Source organism: Pyxicephalus adspersus, chromosome 1, assembly GCF_032062135.1.
Source record: "Pyxicephalus adspersus chromosome 1, UCB_Pads_2.0, whole genome shotgun sequence".
Classification (NCBI taxonomy): domain Eukaryota; kingdom Metazoa; phylum Chordata; class Amphibia; order Anura; family Pyxicephalidae; genus Pyxicephalus; species Pyxicephalus adspersus.
Window position 1 is genome coordinate 72773314 of NC_092858.1, and position 17915 is coordinate 72791228.

General features: G+C 35.8%; 1 protein-coding gene across 7 annotated transcripts in view; it reads right to left on the minus strand.

The window, feature by feature from the left end:
• The window catches only part of DMD (dystrophin), a 721719-nt gene that overhangs the window by 183506 nt on the left and 520298 nt on the right, over positions 1 to 17915 (minus strand). For all 7 annotated transcript variants that reach the window (XM_072414251.1, XM_072414268.1, XM_072414235.1 and 4 more), the window contains one exon: positions 6992 to 7052. In XM_072414251.1, coding sequence (XP_072270352.1) covers positions 6992 to 7052 — 61 coding nt within the window. The remainder of the gene's footprint in view (positions 1 to 6991; positions 7053 to 17915) is intronic.

Sequence of the window (17915 nt, forward strand, 5' to 3'; positions counted from 1 at the left end):
CAGCTTTTCTTCGCTCTTATTAGTTTTGTGACGTTACGTGTTATGTAAAACAGTGGTCGCCAACCAGTGGTCTGTGTGAAAATGTTGGTGGTTCACAGAAAAATTTGGACATTATTTGCAATTTTTAAGTTTATTTAATAAAACAAAAATATAATTTAATACATTCCTATATTTTGAATGACAATTTTGGTCTTTATATTGCACTAAATTCACAAACTGTACAAGAGATGGAAAAACAAGGGAGGTGCAGGGTGATGTCATTGTAGTCTTAAGTTGTATGAGGCAACCGCTGCCGAGCCATACGTTTCTGTATTGTTTCCACCATTACAACAGTCACCTCGCTCTGCAATTGTTACCTGATTGTTTTAATGTATTTGTTTATTTCTCAGATGCTCTTTTAGGTAAGTATGACCTTAAATGTATTTTCTTTAACTGTTATATTTAATGGCATCAAATAGTTTGACTTTTGATAACTATCATTTTTGGTTTGGTCTTAGATTTCAATGAAATAAACCTATAATGAGTGGGAAACCCATATTTTGCATTTCTTTAGTAATACCAAAGATAATGCAACTAATGATAATAGTAACAATAGTAAAACTTCACTTAACTGTGAGCTGATCAATGAATCAGAGCCTCCACAGTTCTCATCAGGCACCGTTAGGAAGATCCTTATTTTACAAATGTATTTATTATTTTAAAAAAATTCATTTAAATGGTCCATGGGATTAAAATTATGAATTTAGTGGTCCTTGAGGTCCGCAAGGTTGGCGACCGCTGATGTAAAATATCAAATTGACAATGATTTAAAATTCCAGGTATGTAGGAATATCCTTTGTAACTTTTGAAATAGTATTTACCTAAAACATCCTGATCTATACATATACTTACAAAACAACTGTCTATAATATACAAAAACAATATAGTTCACTGAAACTTTTGAAACTGCAATCAGATTCATATCTTTAGTCCATACCCGCTTTTTTCAGTGTCAATCTGAATATGATTGGTAACTCTTGGGAAATACAGACTGTTTTTAACTCATAAATAATGTTCTTTATATTCTACTTTTTATGTGCATTGAGTGTCCCTCTAGAATTAAACAGTTTGTAAGAACTTGAAATTCCTCTGATTCTACCTGCTTTTTTTTTTACAAAAAGTAAAACTATTTTACACTATACTTTTTACTATAGAGTTACTATAGCCGTTAAAAAAAAGTCAGTCACATCTGAGACAAGTGCCAATGTACTGTAGAGCAGGCTGAGACAATGTAGAAATCTTCTCTTCTTTTTAGATTAATACTGTTATTGCCTTATCAAAGTCTGACACTTTAGCTGCTTGGGCTACAAAGCTTTGTACCTTGCTCTTGCAGATAATGAACATGGTTGTGTTCAAGGTATATTTCATTTAGATTGTACCAGCAATCTGGATGCTGATTCAAACATGTTACTTTTTCTAATCAGTGATCTGAGCACTCTTGTGTTTATTAAAGATTTTTATTACCCCTTGAGTACTAAAGAGGGAGTTTAGTATTCTGCTGCAGCAGGGTTTTGAGTCATATGAGGCAGAGTTAAATATTACAACAGGTAACTCTAACAACAGGGACCTCTAAGCCAGGTATTCATCCCACAAATGTCTGCTCAGAAATCAATGACCAGGTTTGGCCAGGCTGATATTTTACTGCTGGTTTTAATGCAATGCACACCAACCTGGAAAACAACACAAATTCATGAACAAACAAATAAAGTGAAAAGGCTTGAAGGTAAAAATCCCTTAAGGCTACAGAGTTTCTACTTAGATCTATGTCATTAGGTAGTATGTTTAAATCTTAATGAGCAAATGCTTTGATGGAGATTTCACTAAAAAGCAATTGGTAGATGCCCTACAGAAGCCAAATTTTGCATGAACAAAGAAGGGCATTTTAAATGAACGTGATGAGATGTAAATTTGTAAAATTACTCACATATTCTTCAGCATCCAAATATACACAAATTAGCATACAAACACAACAAGCTACAGCACACTCAGTAATACATGAGAGAAAAGATTGCACTGATTATATTAGTCAGATGATATTAGATCATTTCTAACAGGACAAACAAAACAGCCTGGATAAACTATAATGTCACTTTAAACTGGTGGCAAACTGATTTTTGGGCATAGTGACATGATAGGTCTTCATGCCTGACATCTCATTTGGTTCATATTCAGTCTGCAAATATGTGACTAAGCAGGCATTTTTAGCATTATATTGGAGTGAAAGTTAATGTGAAATTATCAGATCTTGTCAAACATGCAGCAGTTTGGCTTCTGGCAGAATCAGATTCTTGCCCTCCTCAACATAATAATATTTTGTAAAAATTCTTTCTGTTTCATTGCATACATTATTTTAAACCCAAACATCACTTGGTTTAGATACAATTTTAGTTCACAAAAATGCAAGTGAGAAATGGACACTAGTTCATGGAAATAGAAAAAAACACCCTTCTCTCCAACCCCAACCTGTTTCTTGAGATGTTGGAAGAATAGGCATTTTAGCGAAGGGTCAGATCACAGTTCACCAACATTGACATTTGCGTTGATAATAATATTTCACAAAATATCACTTAGAGGGACCTGTCTAGACAGAGAATTCCTTTTTAAAATATGTGGTAGCAGAGCACATGATCATATGTCACATACCATATCTAACCAATTACATAGAGTTGCCTGTGAATGGATGGCTAAAAGTTTTGACTGACCTTGAGCTCATACAACAGAAACACAAAGTAAAGGCTTTATTATAGACAGCATATAAAAGCACTGCAACTTCGCAAATTGAATCCTTGGAAACTTGATTTGCCAAGGGTACTTGATATGGCTTGACTGATTGTCAAGTTTGTGTGTGGTGTTACCCAGTCACCCCCTTCCTTTCTACTTGTACAGCTCTTCTGCATCCTTTTCCAAGCCTTCCTGCCATGGTTTTTCTTGCAGGTAGATGCCTGGGTTTTATTGAAACGATTGTGCTAGTTTGGTGCTAAATTTTTCCAATGTAGCAATGTGACTGCATACATCAATCAGGGTAACGTCATCTATTCACCAATAGGACATACCGTTATTTCACAGCCCTGTTGGTTTTGATCATTTGAAGGGTAAGAACCTAAACATTCACCAATGCTGGGTTTAAGGAATTTACAAAATAGCAATAACAAAAAATAATAGCACAAGTATTAACATTTTCAATGTATTTCCGTGACCAAGTACTTCGTTTGGCATTTGCTTAAGTTGTATCTGCTAAAGAGCCTGGAGTTTTAGAAATGTCAACTACTTCTGCAGTCATTTCAAACACTCTATTGGCATTACTGGCAGTGTATACACACAAGGCAAAACAATTTAATTAATGATACCTTGATAAGAATCCGAAGGGAGTGGAGTGCTTTTGATTTCACATAACCTTCCATACTGCCTCTTATTATAAATTGAATTCCACTTAAGTCAACAAGACCTACGCATAGTCTATAAATGAGCAATACACAACCAATTCCAGTTTAATCAAACTTACTTGTTGAAGGGAAAATAGTAAAGAAAGAATGATAACAGCACACTAATACATGTGTAATATTCTATAAGAGCATCATTTACACTTTGCATATACAAGATGAAACGATTAAAGCTTAGAATTGTAATGTACATAACTATCTGGTAGCAGATAACGCTGTGTACAGAGTAAAAGTGAGGTGTTAGAAAGGGCAGAAAATGTTCTCATACGGTAAGCACATATGTACAGGTAAAAGGAGTTAATTAAAATAAAAGGAAAAGTTCTAAATGACCTTCATTATTCAAAACCTGGCAAGTCTGCTTAGTGGGGTAATTAGTGCTCAAAGAATACAAGGCAAAATCCCAGCATTTTCAAACCAAATAAAGACTAATGAAGATGTACATAAAACGAACATGCCTCAATTTATTGTGTAACATTTATACCTATCGCAAAACATATAATCTTATGACTGCTTCTTAGCTTTAATATTATTGAAGAGGTACATTCCCGTTATACTTTTTTATGCATCCAACAACTGATATTGCAATGTATTCCTTTATTAGGGTATATTGGCTGACCTGGAGGTATGTACTGGAGGTATGCTATTAACTTATCTTTTAAAATATGCAACGTAAAAAAAAAACAATGTACAATGAAGGGCATTTATATGTTAAACGATAATATTTCAATTTGCTGCTTGAAGGACCTTTGCCCCACAATGCAGTTGGCCCAATAAAAATATATCTGGTCTCCCCATCAGTAAAAATGAACCACTCTACCAGGACCTAATGAGGTAAAAAATGTATGATTTGTAACCAGCAAACACAGATTTTTACACATAGTAGTATTAACTAAATGAAACAATGATTGTGACAAAATAAGTCCCACATCTGAAATTCATCCCATACAGGGTCCTTTTCTGGACAAAATTTTAAGGATAATAAAATCGCTCCACACAGCAAGTATCAAAAAACTTTGTTGCCCTTCACCCACAGAAATATTCCCATAAAAACTGATGTTCTACATTAGCCATTTTTTATGTGGCAGAAAAAACAATTAACAAGCAGTTACATGTACTTTATTCTACTGACAAATGTAATTTCTTAGATTTGTATCACAACTGCAGAAACAGATGATATCAGTAGGGTTTCATCATGCAGAATTCATTAACCACAGTTATTGAATTCTTAATTAATTGACTTTCTTCTTTCATCCACCCTGACAGAAATTATCTTGGTTGTAAATTTTCCATAAGGGTCCCAAATAGTAAAAGTATCTGAGTTTAGAGTGATGTAACCGACAATTTACTGTCAGTGGAGGCATACAGTGTTCTACTCTCTAATTTCTGGTTTTATAGAAGGAGGCACATCATTAGCTTGAACCAATACGTCAATTTGTTAACAGGTCATGTTATTATGTTGTAGCATCTTTTTAATCGATGCAGTTAAATTTGAAACTGCTGTCTTTAATGTATCAGTAGCTGTGATTAAGCATGTGAATGAAGCTCAGGGTGTTTTTTTTTATTTCTTTGTATGTTTTATAATAATTTCTCACTAAATGCCAAACTACATTGTCATCTTTAGACAAAATAGGCCTAGGTCAGATATCAAGTGGGGGCCTACAACACAAAGTGTTCCAACTCCCTGCATCCTCCAAAACTAGCTTTTATAAGAAATGGGGGAGAACAATAGTGCCCAGTGAGAGGGGGTGTCAACAGAAAACACCTATTGCTTCAAGGTTTATATCCCATGCTGGTGCTTTCTATCTCCTCTTCCTTCAGCTGCCAGCATTAGGTAGAGTCCATCAGGTAGGAAATCTACCAGCCCCGGGATTCTTCACAGAGCAGGTGCCAAGCACAGAAAATTTCCTCCAATCATTGGCTCAACATTGCCCCAGATCTGCACAACACTTTACTTGTATTTCTATGATGCCATCATATTCCACAACACATTACAAATTACATAAAAGAGTCATAGCCACTGAAAACAGACACTGCTTAGCACAAATACAGATGTGTTTTTGCCATAGAATTAAATATTTGTTCTGGGTAAAATCAATCCCAACTCTCATTAAATAGCTGCATCCATTCTTTTACTTAGTATTATATCTGTTAAAACACCATGAGCTCTAGATCTGAAATTTGTTTTACTGGTTCATCCAAGACCTGACTTTCTTTGTAAAAAAAGGGTGAAAAGGACTCCTGTACATGGGGTGTAAGCATTTTGTATGGCAAAATTACAGAGATATAAGCCATGTTTTTTTTAAAGTAACTGGCCTTTAAGTTTTTCTTGCACATGCATGCCACAGGGTTCACAGGGTTGTGGATTCGTGCAGGCTGTCAGTGGATGGGTATTTTCAACATCACAAAACATACACTTATGAATGAGGCGTCATGGCACAGTCCTAATGGTTTTCCATGCATGAACATGATAGTCATGACAACTGCAGGTTATTTTATCAAGTTTTAACTAACATGACCTCTGGAGAATAACACCAGCAATTAAACTGTATTATTTTGTAATTCTAAAAGAAAATCTTTAGAACAGCATTCTGAGGCCAGAGCTGCATTAACTCTAATGACTTTGCTTAATAAAAACAACTGCCTAAGAAGAATAAGGTTACAAACTAATTTTAGTTAGGTCACCAAGCAAATATCCCAAGATTTAGATCACTGTTTAGGAAGCTACACTAATGCTGTTTACTCTCCAGCATCTTTCTAGGTCATCACACGATATTAAAGACATAAATGCTAACAACAGTTTAGCTGGTTTCACGTCGCTAATAAAAATGTTTAAGAGGAAACAGATTACATGACACACCATTATCATGTCAACCATAAAAAAAGCTCAGAGACAATATATTCTTTTTAACAGTTTTTATATTTATGTGTGAAAGTGATTAGCTTGCAATAATGCTAATCAAGTTTCCTAACATACAGATACCTAAGAAACAGGGCCTTGCAATATTGTGCAAATCATGTCAAATATTTTCATGGTAAAATACAAAACTCTCAAAATATGCGCCCATTTAAAATGCATAAGAAAATAATGTGATATTGTAAGTATAATCAGGTATGGTTTTAGAGCATGTTTTAAAATTAGGTTTTATGTAACCAAGTAGTTACCTGATAGTTCTTGCTAACATGAATGAAGATTACACCAAAAAAAAGATAAAATTAGAAAGACAGGGATTGTAGCTAGAGTGACACTTAAGTCAGCCAGTTATATGGGAAAGAGGGCAGTACTTAGTTCCCAGGTTAATGCAAAAAGCAAATTATTTTGGAGCTGAGCAATTATATATATATATATTTTTATCTGACGCAAAAGATATACTTTAGAGATACTGACTGCCAGATAAAATTTCAAGTACAAATTGTAAAATCTCTTTCAGAAATATAAATCAAAAAAGAATAATGCATTACCAATTTTTCAGAGTTATCATTTTCATAGAAGAGACATTGAAAACAGCACTTACTTTATGTAGTATGGCACTTTATTTGGTGAAATTGCCCTCTCCCATGGACCCTGGACAGAAGCTGAAAGAAAAAGGTGTATACTTTAAGTTAAGTTGCAAGCAAAACGTGGGAGACATCATTCATCCTTGCAATTGCAGCTGTACACTTGACCAGACTCATATGAGTCTATTTACACAAAAGTCTTTGAAGGTACAAAAGATTAACCTACAGTTGTGAAATATCCTCTGTAATCTGGGTGAAGATAAATTTAGTCAAGTACAGTGATTAAACACATACCTCACTCTTACTACTAGAGTTACCTGGGAGATAAAAGTCTAAAAAAGAGCTATATCTTGTGCCACAGCTCTCCCTGGTTTTTCTGCTGTTTTTGTTTCATGATTTATTCTTTCAATTTCCCAGTGTAACTTTGCCTGCTTTGTAGGCATTGAGTCACTGAGAATGCTCACCTGGATATCATTGCCTATAGAGAGCAGTTATACTAAACAGCACTGCAACTCATGCATTTGCTTAAATATTCCGGTTATTATTTAAACCAACATTAACTTTTTAAAGGTATTGCATCTGTATTTTGTAGAATTTGATAGGGTTCTTGCCTTTTTTTTCTGAAACAAGATTCTGATGGACTTTTCATTCATTTACCTTATTTTTCAGCAGCCACATTTTGTGGACAATTTATCTGTGATCTGGTACATAGGGACCCTTCGGGGACACATCTGTTGTTTTTTAAGGGCCAGGCAGACTGTCTGTACAGGCATGAACAATAGTTCATAGGTAAAACGCATAAGAACCTGGGGGAAGGGGGGGGGGGGGGTAGAGGACCAGGAAGCTTCACTAGAAATCCGTGATCAAGGAAAACTCCACAATGGAAAGAATTTAAAGGCAACCCAGCAAATCAAAACACATTAGATATCAGGTAAGTCAGATACATAGACAGTAAAAAAAATGTGCCAACAATAGCATATACATAGGGGCAGCATAAGAAACAAACCACTGAAACTATCTTTATACTCCAGGAAGATAACAAAAAATTGATTGCCATGTCATATTTTTAATACATCATAAAATGTATTTTCTTTTCAGAAGCTAGTAACTTTATTTCAGTCTCTTGCAATCATCAGGGTAATGTGGAGGTGGGGATGATCACAGGGATAAGATGACACAGGCAGCAATAAAAATCTTATAGAGACTATCTTAGTTCAATCTATTATAAATGAGCGTCTCCCTGCAGAGACCTCTAACCACTTGATTTTTTCCTGACCCCCATCACTGGACTGAAACTAAGGGTAGAAAACAGGACAGCAAAACGAACCCTGAGAGTAGTTCCTTAAGATTTCTTTAAAAGGTTTAATGGTTCACCTACCGCAAGGGCTGTCACTTACATAGGGTAAATTTACATATACTTTGATAATAATATAATTTTAATAATAATTACAAATAATTCAATAATCATCATTGAATTATAGGCTTGGTGGTCTATCAAGATTAAAAAGATGACCTTCAGACAAATCTAGATGGTAGTTTAGTAGCATTTTAAGAATGTTATTTTCCTTGTACCTGTAGACTTAAGACAGCATGATTTGGCAAAGAGAAGCTTTTATAAAGTATTTTCTATTTTAATTCCAGAAATGTCCTGATTTTTATAAAATTTTCTTGACACTGTCTGGAACATTTATAAAGAACACGGAGTGAATCTATGGGGACTGCACAAGGGTGAAATCAGGTATGCCAACAATGTCGTTTGAATTTAATGGAGACATTGATTTATTGCTTCCACCCCAGAGATGGCCTATATTATGGATGAAAGAGAAATTTGTCATCTGTTGGACTGTCACTGTCCTGAAGATGTGATAATAAACTTCACTTGTTTCTATCCAAAGAAAGTGATTGACTGTTTGTCTGGGACGTGAATAAACAGAGTGGACAGTCAATGTACAGAGCAATCCTGTGATTTATCAAGAGGTATATTAAACTAGACAACACAGAAGTGAGGTTATACCAAGGCTTTTCTAACAGACCCCTAATGAAGTGTTTTGTCCCACAGATAGGAAATCCAGATTACCAATAACTTTGATCTATTATAGACATATTTAGATCCCAACCGGGACTGTGTATTTAATAGACTAGTGTATTACTTTATTAGGTTAACTGATATGCAGTATGTAAGCATTAGTCAAATGTTTACATGTACTCATGAGTCAAATAATTTTATAAACTTAAAAGAAGTCAGTACTATACAGGTTAAAACTTTTATCAGTCAATTTTCATTTTATAGTTATAAGGTCCTTCAATGCAGAGTTGATTATTGCAGATGCCAACAGGTTCAGTTACCGACTAAGCAAAAGGAGATGGCACCTGAATTTCCTGGATTGGAGAGTTTCTACTGACAACACCACAGATAGGAGACCTATGATGATTAAGTGACGTATCACTGACCATTTTTTATTAATATTTCTATTGTCTTTAACTATTATGTTTCTATTGTTACTAGCAGCAAGTTTGTTCTAGGTGACCTAAAATATTGAGGCAAGACAGCAAGGTTACCATAATTTGCAGAGAAAGGCCACCAATGTCAGCTTCCATATTTTTGGTTTTATCAGGTACAGGGGACATACTCCTTTATCAATGTTGACATTAGGTCAGATATTGATGTTGAAGTGAACTCTGAAATAAGTTGGTCCCTTTACAATCTATCATTTAGGGAAGGAAGAGACTTTTTGGCGCATAGATGAAAGGCAAAGATACTAGGAATGGCAGTGTTGTCAACTGGTTGTTGTCAGCTCATAATAGGACATTAAAAGTTAAGTACTGTTTCAGTAACGTAATGGGCATTTTTTCTATACTGATAGGGTCTTTAAAGTAATAAAACATGAACACATGTTCATGCACTTCAGAGATGCTATATATATATGTTTGCAAGTGTTTTATGTTTTTGAATTTCAAACTGTTGCTGCTTAAAATCTTGAATGTTTCACCAAGAAACTTATCAATACAGCCTGAACTCAGTGGGACCTGAACTCAGATGAACTCGCCTGCAGTCACAGCTGATTGGTGGCACCTGCATGCCTCCAATCAGCTGTGACCGCAGGTTCCCACGGTCCCATCATTGATAAGTACAGCCCAGTGACGATGGGAACTGAACTCAGATGAACTCTCAATGGAAAAACTCCATTGAGAGTTCATCTGAGTTCGCCTGTACCAGCCCAGGGACTGTGGAAACCTACACCCTGGACTTTAATGGAATTTGCGAAATCAGTTCGCTGAAATTTCGCGGGCCCATCGGAATTTCAGGGAAAATTTTGCGAGACTGTCAGAGGCCTTCTCGTTCATCCCTGCTATACAGAGCAACTGTTTCTGAGATGATACACTTAGTTGATAAAATGAAGTTGCAGCTTGGTCTTTTGTGCTTCCAGATCATTATATGGCAAAGGATCCACTTTCCATGAACCTGCAATAGGTATCTGGTTGACTGAATGGGCCTAATGTATTACAGCTCTCCAAGACTGGAGAGGATACACTTTTATCATTGAACCTGGGTGATCCAAAAAATCTCGAAAGGATCTGGTCCAGGATTGAAAACATTTGCTAACAAATAGGTTTGCCGGATCACCCAGGTTCACTGATGAAAGTGTACCCTCTCCAGCCTTGGAGAGCTTTAATAAATTATGCCCAATAAGTATGAATTTAAAGGTTATACTGTACCTAATTATATTTATAAAGGAGTCCAATTTTTAATTTAACATGAATAAAATTGTTTAATAAATCTATTTTGTCTGCATGTACTTTTGAATTTGTTGATGATTTGAGCAGATGACACTAAAATATCCATATAGACTTAGCCCACTGATGCACTAAACTTTACTTTACATTACTGCTTAGTTTGTGATTGGCAGTCCTATAAGCAAATGCCAATTTGAAGAGAAACACACAGCTTAAGTCCAAGACCTCTTCACCTTTATTGGCTGATCAGGCAACAAAACTATACAATTTAGTAATACGAACAGTGAAGCTTAGACATAAATGAACTGCAATTCTGTGCTATCATAGCTGTCTGAAGCAATTTTCATAACAAGTTCTGAAATATAACTGTGTGACCAAAATCCTTTGCACTGACTTAGGGCAGACAGGTAGAGAAAGATAGTAATCTTCTGTACTTTCTGAATATTGCCTTCTAAAAATATCCTTCTCCTGGTGTCATGGCACCATCTGGTCATCAAAGCTTTCCTCCAGCCCCCAAAAGGAATGAAAGTCTCAGTAATTACCATGCTGTTCTCTTGGCACAATTACAGTTGCAAATATATAATCTGCATATTGAACTATATTCTCCTCTGTCTCATGAAACAAGTGTTAATATGAAACTGAGCACTAAGTATACATGGCACTGCCATGAACACAAAGGCAAGGACATATCAGCTGTAGAGATTATGTGCCAAAATTCATTGAGACAGGAAATTATATAATGACAGATATTTTAATTCTGAACATGAGTTCAAGCCTCGGTTGTCCAATTAGTGAAGGTCCTACAGCAATGCAGTCAATACATGGATTCATAATATTCATGAGAGTACCACCTCTAGTCTTTTGGCCCTGGTAAATTTATAGGGGAAACAGAACAGTTTTCTTATTACCCTGAGATATCATTTAATTCCACCTTAAAATAATAAAATCACTAGGTAACATTCAATGTAAAATTATTCTACATTCTGGGGCCACTTTGCCACAATTTTCAATTTTTAACCATTAAAATTATCTATGTACGTCTACTGGGCCTGTCAGGTTTTTGGAAGCTCTTTAGGATGATGGGTTACCTTGTTGTTTAAATAGGCAGAGGTAATATAGTGATTGCCAGGACAGTAGTGAAGCCTTGTGAGGATATGCTACATTTAAAGTTAGTTAAACATATTGATAAAAATATCATACTAGGGTAGAGCAGAGGTTACTAGGAACCATACACAAATAGCAGATAGAAAAAGGACTGGAATCTAACAGTTTAAAAAACAGAACTTATGCACAGAACTGAAACAGTCACTGAATAAATAAATCACAGAATGTATAAATATTTATGACTAGAGGTTCAGAAACATACACACATTACAATAACCTACAACCCACCATTTTTCTTGCACGTGTTGTTCTTAAAGCCATGTAAAACCATTGCTCTGGGTATTCTCTAAAGACCACTTCCAAGCAATAAATGAAAGCAACTAGTGATCTTTTATTCTAAACCAGCAAGCACTTCAATTGTTCTAGACTTTTTCTAAAGTTTTCCTAAAATGAGTTCTGTGCAATGTACAACATCCATATTACCTTACCAGGCCACCATTAGCATACTTCCAGCAGCCTATGCTTCCTCTTTCTGCTTATTTGTATTACCAAAACAAACTCCAAAGGCAGGTTTGAATTTTCTAATAGGCTTTAAAAAACATCTTATTCCTTATTTGTTATAACAGGTCTTCCCTATGGGAGAGACAGCAAAAAACCTGCAATGGGTGTATCAAATCAGAAGTTCCCAGCCACTTACTGATAAAATGCAGTGGAATGATGAGCAGTTAGGTTCTGTTTCCTGTATGTATCTCAAAGCTTTATTTTCAGTTGTGACAGCAGTGTACCATGAGTGAACAGAACAAATGACTGCCTTCATGGCACAGTGCTATGGGATCAGTTTTAATAAAAAGTATAGTATATACAGCTCCCTCTAGCTTTACAGCAAACCACAAGCATTTCTTTGTCTATCAAAGACGGAGTCTGCATGTTTGGATTTTGCAATTCAGTAATACAATGAAAACACTTTACGCAGACTTTGTTGTCTCTAGCGATAGGGGATTTTGGAGTCACAGGCACTTCTATTCAGTTTCTTATTATTATGATGAATCTTGTGGCTAATCATTGCTTTGCTGGAAATAGCAAACATTTATCTATATTTTTCAGAAGACTCTTGGATATTGGTTATTTGTTATGTTCTTTTTGCAATTTTTTCTGCCTACTTCAGCTTCTCTGTCTGCTGACTAAAGTGGGTTAAGAACATTTGTTATACCTGACCCAGTTAATCTCAAAGGTAAAAGAAAAGGAGTAAACATGTGCATAGCTGCTGGCAAATTAACGTTGCTTTGACAAAAATGGAAAAACAATGCAATCTGGCTAAGCAATAAATAACAAAAAAAAAAAAAGAAATATTAGGGATAATAAAGTATTTTTACGTAAACCAAATGAGCCAAGAATAGGACTAATGAAGCAAATCTGATATCCCCAAAGATGGTAACTCATACAAAGTGTGGCCGAAGATGCTGCATATTTTAGATTTATTTTGCAATGTCTATTTTTCTAGTTTTTCCTATGTGCCAGTCCAAAGATTTTCTGCCCTCTTTCCTTTAACCCCCTCTATTATTTCAGTAAATTAGCTATGATAATTTCATGCCAGCAGGAATTGTGTGTAAGCACTATTACATATGCACAAAAAGCCAGGCTTACTTGGCAGCACAAATTGGATTGTCAGCCATATAATCTACCAAGAAATCCCTTGAAGCAACATTCATTACCAAGTTCTATTTAGCTGCAATTGCCAAAAAGACCACTGGGAAATCCATATGCATGGCTAATTACGTGGAAGCCAAAAAGGGGGCGGCTGAGAATTCAGTCCTCTGGTATTTGATAAAAAATGTCTGTGAAGATTTCCTTTAAATTTATTAAGCTTTTTGAGGGCATAAAATAATAATTACAAAGCTTATTTCGTAAAAATGTGTAAAATGTTCAAGTTGAACTCTCAGCAGGTAATAAAAAGCCACCAATTATTCTATTTATAGATTCAATAAAAAATAATTACATTTATTTTAATAAAAAACTGGCAAAAGTACCTAATTCCCCTATGATTTTTTATCCTTTAATCTGCCGTACAGCACTTAGAATGGCGGGGAAAATAATAACAATAATAAGCCAGTCTAGGTCTACTGCATTGCACAGTGCCGCCTTTTTCACACCATCTCTTCCAGATATAGAGGGCAGGGTAAAAGTCTCACTTGTGTACTGCGGCTGATGTCAGATCACAAGCTAATCCTTCTTAAATCAGCCTGTATTGTTAAACTGCGATGTAGTCTACAGTGAACTCTCAGACAGTGAATGACCTGGCTTTACTGTTTGGAAGGAATAACTGGATCACAAGACCAGCTTAACAATATTTTATATCTATTGAAAACTGAAGTTTATTATGTTTACGTTTTGTCTTCCCTTGATTCTCACATTCATGTAGACTCCAAATTAAAACTGGGTGTCCATGGACTCCATGCTGAACTTAACAGAGCAGACAAAACAAAACCAATAGTAGTAGTGAGAGAAAAATTATAGGAGGAACTTGGCTGAGCTGGATCATTACAGAGGGTCTGTCAAAGTATAAATGCTTTGGCCTAATTCACATAAATGCCTAAGGAAACAGTTGGCGTATGTTTCAAAATGCACTGCTTCCTTGTGTTCAGTGTAAAAGTTGTCTATTGAGTTTATTACAGGCAGGCACAGAGCAAAGCATTTGCTATACTTGTGTTGCTTAAAACTAAATGTGTCCCACAACATCTGGATGCTTTAAAGTGGCATCTTGTGTTCCTATCACTTAACCGAAGAACAACCTTATTTCCCCCACTTAATAGAATTTAGACGTACCTGGAAGTGTTGTTTCTTTTCATACGAGTTCCAGGTGTTCACCTAATACTCTTTTCTGTTTCTTATATAGAAATACCTGCCATATTTTCTGCTTTGGGTGTGATGCAAATTCAGCCCTTTGCTACCTGTTAAAGATCACTAAATCTAGTGGAGGAGAAATCTAAATTAATACAGTGGCAGCTAGATCCTTGTGTGTCATCAGAATCCTACATCAGAATACATCAGCCAGGTAAAAAGATGCATAAAAAGATTTACAAGCCCACTTTATGCTACTGTTTAAAATTGCATGATTGTGTGCCTGGTTCACTTTAAAAGCTTAATTTATTATACCAATTAGAAATCATGTATATTATATCTCTAGAAGATCCTACTTATCCTGATTGTAATCAGACATCTTAGTATAAAAGCTACTTTAGTAACATTTGGAATAAAAAAATAATTGAATAAATGATGCTGTTCAAAGCAAAACACTTTTTGCATTGTCATTAGTTGTAGGTTTGCAAAAGTATACCATTTAGAAAATCTGCCTTATGTGATCCAACTAAAATTGAGGCAAACACATTGATCAACAATAACTCTGCTTCAAAACGCTTCTGGGGGTTTCCATGCAGTTATACATTTTCCCCTACACTTATCAAACCTGTAAATATGTCACCCTGGTGGATAAGTCAGATGTATTTATTTGCTGAGAATGCACACTCTGCAGCTACATTTCACAATGCAGAACAGGCTTTGTTTGGTTATGCTTATGACAATTTCATGATGTCTCATTCAATATGTTTTTGATAGCACTGCACAGCACAGCATATTTCTTTCTTAACTCCCATTAGAGGCAGAGTGTTCATATTTTCCTTCTTGTTAATAAATGCAATGATTTCTGAAAGTCAGAGAAAGTCATTGACTTTCATGGATGACACTGGTGCTATAACCACAAATTTTGGAGCCTTAATTGAAGGCATCTGCATTATTTAGTGGTTAGTACCCTGCAAGGATCAGCACTCGGTTAGAGATGTGGTTCATCCCCTAGCACCAGCAAGTGTTATTAATCCACACTAAGTCACTTAGTTCCTCACTAACACTGATCCCTTTTGGATTAAGTTCACATAGACTTTGAACTGCATGATTCATAGTCATCCAACCAGAACAAGAAATGGGCAGCTTGGGAGCTATCAGTAACAGCAGATCTGTTTATTGTTCTATTTTATAGATAGATGTAGCAGCCTTTGGTAGTTTGAGGAAGACAATTTTACTGTGGAATGGACAGGATGTAAATCTGCAACATGTCAAAGGAGGTCAAGTATCATGTCATGTACAAAAGACACAACACTATAAATCAAACCCAAAACAAAAAATGATAAAGTGTTTATAATATTTGTGTGAATGTATGCTTGATGTGCTGTGTTTGAATTGCAATACCTAGGCTTCAAAATGAAAGCCATATATCTGTAATTTAGGCAAAACATTTTAAATATATAGGAACACCAACTGTAGTTCCTTAGGTAAGAGTAATGCATAAAACACTATAGTACACTTGCTGTATCAGGAGTACAGATGTAGTTTTTTTAATGGGTTCTGTATGAAAATACTAGTTTCATGACTGTTTTTAGTTTCAGTACTCCTGAGCCATAGACCCAGAACAAACATGCTTGTAAAGATTTGTTTTTTCAACTTGTTTCAAGTTAGTGATACAAAAAAGGGATCAGCATGACATTCCTTATATAAAAGGCCATGAGAGGGAAATGAGACTTAATCAACCTTAAAGGAGAATTAAACTTACCTCTCTCCATCACCAGTGCTGTCATCCTCACCTAATCTTTCTCTGGGTTCAGGTTTTTGACGACTCATGTTGGCCAGGCTGGATTGGCATAACTCCTGCTCATGCTCAGCTCAGTGTACATTTAACAGAAGTTTGGGAAAAGGTAGGTAAGTTTGTTTTATTGCAGGGATATAGCATGTATCTTCTGCAATAAAGCTATATCTTTTTTTCCTGTTCCAGAGAAGCAACAGGGAGTGAGAGTGAATGTCTACAAAACTAAGTGGAATTCCTCACTTAGACAGGTATCACCACTGGAAGAGTTACCCTCAGCTCTTGCTCTTGTGTCAAATGTAAAATGTTGAACTTCCTAAATGGAAAGTCGTTAACACTGAAATCTATCTGAAAGTAACTAACTACTATTAGCTACATATTGGCATAGTAAATTAAAACCTCCATAGACAACTTATTTTTGGGTTATTCTAAAGCACGGGTGCCCAACCTATGGCTTGTGGGCCACATCCGGCCCCCGGAGCTGCCAGATCCGGCCCTTTGCTCATTTCTTCTTTGCTCGTTGTCTTGCAGGGGATAAGGTGCGCACAGCTCCTATGTTCCTCTATGAGATTGTGCTGCCAGGAGAGGGAGAGAGTAAGTGTGTACTATAGACCTGGCAATCAGCTGTGACTGCTCCCTGCCAACCGTGTACTATGAGATAATCCTACCTTGTGCAGCAGGGACAAAGAGAGCTGCTACTAACCCCCCTCCCCAATAAAATGTTATACCCATCATATCACGCTACCTTTTCACACATAGCTATCCCCCTACTGAACCCCTATTTCTCTGTAAGAAAAGGGAAATGTAACTTCAAGTGCAGGACTCATGGGGCTAACTCCCCCTAAAATTTCATCACAAGATACTAAATACTATACCTGTCATATCACACTACCCTGTCACACCAAACAGTCTTGAAGCTATACAGTAAGGAAGGTAGTAACAAATGTGTTTTGATATGTCTATAATATTTTCCTTATTATTTCATTTAATGTGATTAAGCTTTTGAATAATTGTTAGTGATGTTTCATATGCTTGTCGTGGATGTTTCTCGATTCTGTTTTTTACTTTATTCATGTTTCTAGCCCACTTCACTAAGCTTCTTGACGGCCTACAAAATTTGCACCGACATCAATCATTTACAGACAGCTTTATCAATCAATTACCTTGTAGCATTTATTTTGTTTATTTGCAGCCTAGAAAAAGTTTCCTTATTATTTTTAGACTTGCACAGATCACTTAGCAAAAAGTTAAGAATGTTAGACTCTTCAAACAAAAAACAAATGAAGGAGTCTTTGATACTGATGGTTCTGTTTCAGACAACCATCTGAGTGTGTATGTTTTTTCTAGATGGTAGAACAATAACTGGATGAGTGGGTAATAAAAACATTATATAGGTACACCCTGTTAGTACCTGGTTGAACCCACTTTTGCTTTCAGAACCTTCATAAGAAAAACTTACTCAACAAGGTGCT